The sequence below is a fragment of the Peromyscus leucopus genome, chromosome 8a (genome assembly GCF_004664715.2).
Source record: "Peromyscus leucopus breed LL Stock chromosome 8a, UCI_PerLeu_2.1, whole genome shotgun sequence".
In the NCBI taxonomy this organism is placed as follows: Eukaryota; Metazoa; Chordata; class Mammalia; order Rodentia; family Cricetidae; genus Peromyscus; species Peromyscus leucopus.
The window spans coordinates 33,496,504-33,502,503 of NC_051085.1; the positions used below are offsets into that span (position 1 = coordinate 33,496,504).

Sequence of the window (6,000 nt, forward strand, 5' to 3'; positions counted from 1 at the left end):
CTTTTCATGCCAGAAACGGCTCACAGACTTCACTGTGATGGAGCAGATCACACCCTTCTTAGCATAGTCACTCCAGCGTACTCTGGATGTTTGCTGCCTCCGATCCCTTGAGACAAGTGGTGGATCCAGCACACAGTCCTGTTACTGAGATTGCCAGGAGCAACCCACTGGCCCATGTGATGCTCTGGATATGGAGTGGTTCTGGGAGGGTCCCCTGAGTAACCGTGTGGCAGGCTACTCAGCTGAAACCAGAGGTGCAGATTGAGTGAAATTAACATCTGCGCCTCTGTGGAACATCATGGGAGCTGGTGTGTGCCTAATGTAGATGTTTTTAGGGACTGGTATCAGGGGGGAGGAAAAGGGGGGGAGGGAAGAGGGAGGGAGGAGGAGAGAGAGAGAGAGAGACAGACAGACAGTTAGTTTGAGAGGTTGCCCTGTGTGCCTGCTCATACACATTTCTGTGAACACATTTCAGAACTGCTGGGTGGTGCCTGTAGCTTTTCATCTCTTACTGAGAGGGGCCGACAGAAGTCAGACAGGAAGACTGGAGGATCCTTAGGGCTTTGCTGCAGGTTCCTTCTGTCTCAGGGCTTGATAAGCCTGAAGTTAGGTCGGGGACTGAGGGGACCTTGGAGCCATGGTGAGCTCCTGTGAAAACTCCACCTTCCTAGGCACTGGCTCCTGATTCCAAGGTCCTGACCTGGTCACTTCAGGGAGTTAGCACTTCCGAAGAGGACGCCCCACGAGTGAAAGCTCCAGGGAGAATTCTAGGCTGCAGTGAAGATCTGCAGGTGAGGGAGGGGCTTCTCACCTCGTCAGTCATCCAAGAGGAACCGCAATATGGACACGAGATAGATGTTCTCTGTAGTCCTGAGAGATCCTCCTGGGGCCATTGTGTCCTTCTCTATGATGTACCGAGAAACTTGAGAATGCCAGTTTGTAAGTGTATCATTTAAATCCAGTAATTCTGGGTGGTCACCCTCTTTCATTCCCTTCTGAAGTAATTTATCATGATGCTGTCCACCAAAATACCAGGCAGATAAACACTCTCGCTAAATATCTCTGTAGCGAGAACCTCTGATCACAAAGAATGGTCATCTCAGAGCTCAGAGGCTGGTGGTTGGCTACTCCCCTACCCAGCAGGATGCAGGAGCTGTTGGGGCTCAACAGGACACAGCCTACTTCTCAGGATGAGGAGACATTTGATCATCAGAATAGCAGCCAGAGGACAGTAGCAACTATGATCACAACTCTCCAACAACATAGAAAGAAATCAAGTCTGTGTCAGTGTTCACTGTATTGTGGGGGCAAAAATGATTGGGTATCCCACATGCACCAGCTGTAAGTTAGCCACTCAAGTACTTGAATGGAAATCAGCATACTAAACTCTGTTGTAAATTGCATTTGTCTAATCAGTGAGTATGACTGAGTCGCTAACCAGTGTGAACTCATTATGTGCTTTCCATTTGCCGGGAAGGACTCTTAGGAGTAAGAGATTGAGAGAGTCAGGATTTTATCAAGTTTTCTTTGAAACCCTCTAAAACCACTGCCAAATCTCTATGAATGCTTCTAAAAAGATGTTAAAATCCTTTCTCCTGACCCCTGTCCCCCCAAAACGTGGTCGTTAACGTTGTAGAGAAATTCGCATCAATGGCGAAGCTGCTCAGAAAGCAGTAATATCCCTGGAATAGTTGGGGTCAAGTTCAGGTTCAGAACTGACTGTTGCCCCTGGGATGCGCTCTCCACCTTGGTATTCTCAGGTATTAAATTGGTTTCACTCTTTTTTCAATGAAAACAATAAGTGAAGCAAACTGTCACGCCCCGCCTCCCCCGAGCTCAGGGTTCTGCTGCAGTCCACTGGTAGAATTTCTAGCTGTGACATGACAGTTTCTCTGTCCTCATCGGTTCCGGGCTTTCTCTCTCTAGGCCGAGTGCAGATGCTGCCACAGGCTGTGTGCCTCCTGCACGCCCTCCTGGAGAACGGACACACCGTGTATGTCCACTGCAACGCTGGGGTGGGCCGCTCCACAGCTGCAGTGTGCGGCTGGCTCCACTACGTGATCGGCTGGAGTCTGCGGAAGGTGCAGTACTTCGTCATGGCCAAGAGGCCTGCGGTCTACATTGATGAAGACGCCTTGGCCCGGGCACAGGAAGACTTCTTTCAGAAGTTTGGGAAGATTCACTCTTCCATATGCAGCTTGTAGGCGACCAGATTGCCTCTCGTAGTTGTCTTAATAAGGAACCAGGGGTGTGGTTAGTGGAAGGCCTATAGACAAAGACCCCATCGGAACTGCGGGGACTGTCGCCCTCAGGACCCCTGGGCATACCTTCTATTACAGCTTGGTAGGGCTTACCTTTGAAATATTTTACAAAGGCAAACTGCGAGCCACATGAGAAATATTCAAAGTCAGCTGGGCAGTGGTGGTATGGATGCCACAGTTGCTGCTGCCATAGGCCAGGGCCTTTGCTTACGGGCCCTGCATAGACTGTTAGGGATTTGTGATGCTTTGGCATGCGGAAGACGAGAGTGGTTATGTGGATTTTATCATTACTGTGAGTGACAGACAGACAGACAGACACACACACACACACAGCATGTACACACGTGCACAAACACATACAACATTTTACTGACCTGAAATTATAGACATTTGCCAGTGGAAGGGAGAAGTATATACACCTGAATATGACGCAGAAAGAGCTCGCCATGGGCATAAAACATCAGTTTTCTATAATTTTCTTTATTCCATTTCATAGTTGTCAACATCTCTGAGGCACCTCCTTATTGTCCTGTCCTCCTCACATGACAGCAGAAGTCGTTAGCCCTCTGTTTCTTCTGGCCTTCTAATTGCTATTCCCCCCCCCTCAAGACAGAGTTTGTATTACTCACTTTAGTATAACATAACACACAAAGGTCAGTCTTTAACTCATGGTGATCTTTCTGCCTCAGTCTCCCAAGAACTGGGATTATGGTGTATGCTTCCATACTCAGTACCACCATTTTTCAGTTTTGTCTTTTTGAGCATAGCTGACTTGCCCAAGTCTCATGGTAAGCAGGAACAAGATGAAGTTTGTAATTCAATTTATCTGGCTCGGTGCTGCCTTCCCTGCGATTAGTCTTTCAGCAGACTATCATGGGTGTAGCTTTGTCTGTCTCAGGTCACTATCCCTGCAGTTGTTTCTACAGTGAGAAATGGGACAATGTTCTGATCAGCTCCCAAAGAATTTGGGAAAACCATTTTATTCTGCTCAACCTCCTTTAAGCTGTGGTGTGTGATCTCAAGGTCATGAGTGGAAGGAGCCTGAGGAGGTCATGTCCAGAGATCAGTGTTGGGCAGCTAGGGGCCGACCCTGGCTTAGTACTCAATTCAGTATAACACACATTGCTGTTCCTCCCAGACATGTGGTTTATTCCATTAGGTTTTATCAGAAGTACAAATGTCAGCAAAACTTTGCCTTGCAAGATGTAGAATGTAGAAACAGATCTGTGTTCCATCCTCAGGAAGACAGTCCCCAACTAACATATTAGGGCACAGAAGGGACTTATCTTTAGTTGAGTGCCACTGTGTGCCAGTTGATTTCCTATGTCTAATGCCATCACAGTTCACTCTGGGAAGGGTTATTGTGTCTGTTGAGATGGGGAAGTGAAGCCCAGAGAGACAAAAACACCTGTGGACTGCCATTGTCGTCGATGGAGGCCATGAGATGAGATGCAAAGCTAGGTTCATCTCTCAGATCCCATACCGTCAAAAGTTAAAGTGTGATATTTAAATGTGTTTCTCTTCCTTATTTTAGAAACGTGTTAATAGATGGCAGCGATGGTGATTTGGGAGGCAGAGGGGACAAGAAGGCCACAGCCTGAGTTCCAGTAGTGTTCAGAATAGAGAGAGATGTCTCAGAATGAAGGCACTCAGAGGAGGTAGCAAAGGGGGGGGGGGAGAAAGAGAAAGAGAGATGTTTCAACATGACAGTAAGACACCCAGGGGAGGTGGCGTTTGTTTTGAATAGAGTACCCTACACGAAACATTTCTCCTACAGTTACAAAGTACCCGGCCTCTCCTACAAAATATAGCTAGATGCAGCACCTATGTCTAAGAGCCAATTTATAATTACAATGTATTAGGTAAAATTTAATTTTTAAATGGGATATTTTAAACGAATATAATGGTGTGTGTGTGTGTGTGTGTGTGTGTGTGTGTGTGTGTGTGAGAGAGAGAGAGAGAGAGAGAGAGAGAGAGAGAGAGAGAGAGAGACTTAATGTCTTAAGAAATCCATCTGTACAAATGCCTCTGTACAGTGGCCTTTTCCAGGTGGCTTTTTATCTATGGCTCTGATGAAATTGTTTAGAACTACAGATGAACGTTTTAGAATGACCCCACTTGCCCTCAGTTAGTGGGTTGTCTAATGTATCTCAAAAATCACCTGGGAGCTTTGCTAAATAAAAGCATAAAAAAAGACCTTTGTGCCACAGAATTGTTTAATGCTGTCAACCTACTCTGAAATCTAGAAAAACACATTTTTTTTTTATTTGTAAAAAGGGCATTGGGCTCACCAAATTGCTTTTTCCTCTTTGTTCATGCTCTATTGAGAAGGGGTGGTTGACGGACGTCTGAGATGGAAGCACCACAGAGAAGAGAAGGCGGCACTTGGGAACATCTAGGAGAAGACCATGGAAGGTGCTGTCTCAAGTGACTCTTGTTAAACGCTTTTTGGGGGTTATGGATATGTGTGGGGTGCTGGGATGGAACCCAGGGCCTCACAAATGAACTATATCCCCAGACCAATGAAACTTCACTCAAAGGATTCTCACAGGAAATCCTAAGAAGATCCCTTGCTTGGTGAAGGAGCACCAAGGTACCGAGATACCATTACTGCCTTTTAGACTCCAAACATGTCTTTCTTTTATTTTGTTTGCCAAAACTGGTAAAAAGAAAAAAAAATTAGCAAAACATAAATATATATATTCTCTTTGTCCACTTGGCTTGTCCTAAAAATAAATGTTGAATAAGAGTTTTGGGGTAGGCAGCGGTGGCAGCGGTGGCACACACCTTTAATCCCAGCACTCTGGGAGGTAGAGCCAGGCGCATCTCTGTGGTTAGTCCAGCCGGGTCTATAGAGCAGGCTCCAGGACAGGCACCAAAACTACACAGAGAAACCCTGTCTCAAACAAGACAAAACAAAACAAAACAAAACAAAACAAAACGAGTTTGGGAATGAGAAGGAAAAAAATGAAATGAGACTCAAAAGTGAACTAGATGGGAATTCGAACTCGCCATACACTGTGCAACAGAGGCAAGACAGAACGTTAAGATCACAATTCCCTTTAAAGGTAACCACATGCAGTTCCTTTAGAGGAGAAAGAGCCAAAACACTGTATTACAATGCAAAGTGTTGTAACTGAGGACCAGTGGAGACGGGTCAGGCAGGGACACAGGTAAGTGATCATGGTGTGGAGGAGCAGAGTAGACTTAGTGCAAACGAGATCAGACGGTGTAGAGGGGAAGACTGGATGGAAGGGTTGATGAGAAGGGATAAGCAGAAGGAAAAGCAGTGCACACAAGCAAAGCTAAGTTTTATTCCTGTCTTAGTTTCTATTGCTGTGGAGAGACAGCATGGCCAAGGCAATGGGTTCAGAGGGTTAGGGTCCATGACCGTCATGGTGGGAAGCATGGCAGACATGGTGCTGGAGTAGTAGCTGAGAGCTTGTATCTGAAAGTTGGGGGAGAGAGAGAGATTGGGAGAGAGAGGGAGAGGGAGAGGGAGAGGGAGAGGGAGAGAGAGAGAGAGAGAGAGAGAGAGAGAGAGAGAGAGAGAGAGAGAGAGAACTGGGAATGACACGGGCTTTTGAAACTTCAAGGCCCACCCCCAGTTACACACTTCCTCCAATAATGCCACACCTGCTAATCCTTCCCAAGCAGTTCTACTAACTGGGACCCCAATATTCAACTATATGCATCTATGGGGTCATTCTCGTTCACACCACCACAATTTCTAAAAAGG

At 46.4% G+C, this 6,000-nt stretch overlaps 1 protein-coding gene across 6 annotated transcripts in view; it reads left to right on the forward strand.

Annotated features, from left to right (window-relative positions):
- Positions 1–4,457, forward strand: part of Epm2a (EPM2A glucan phosphatase, laforin) — a 103,327-nt gene extending 98,870 nt beyond the window's left edge. For all 6 annotated transcript variants that reach the window (XM_037200395.1, XM_037200391.1, XM_037200394.1 and 3 more), the window contains one exon: positions 1,927–4,457. In XM_037200395.1, coding sequence (XP_037056290.1) covers positions 1,927–2,204 — 278 coding nt within the window. In that variant the 3' untranslated portion in view covers positions 2,205–4,457. The remainder of the gene's footprint in view (positions 1–1,926) is intronic.
- The last annotated feature ends 1,543 nt before the right edge of the window (positions 4,458–6,000 follow it).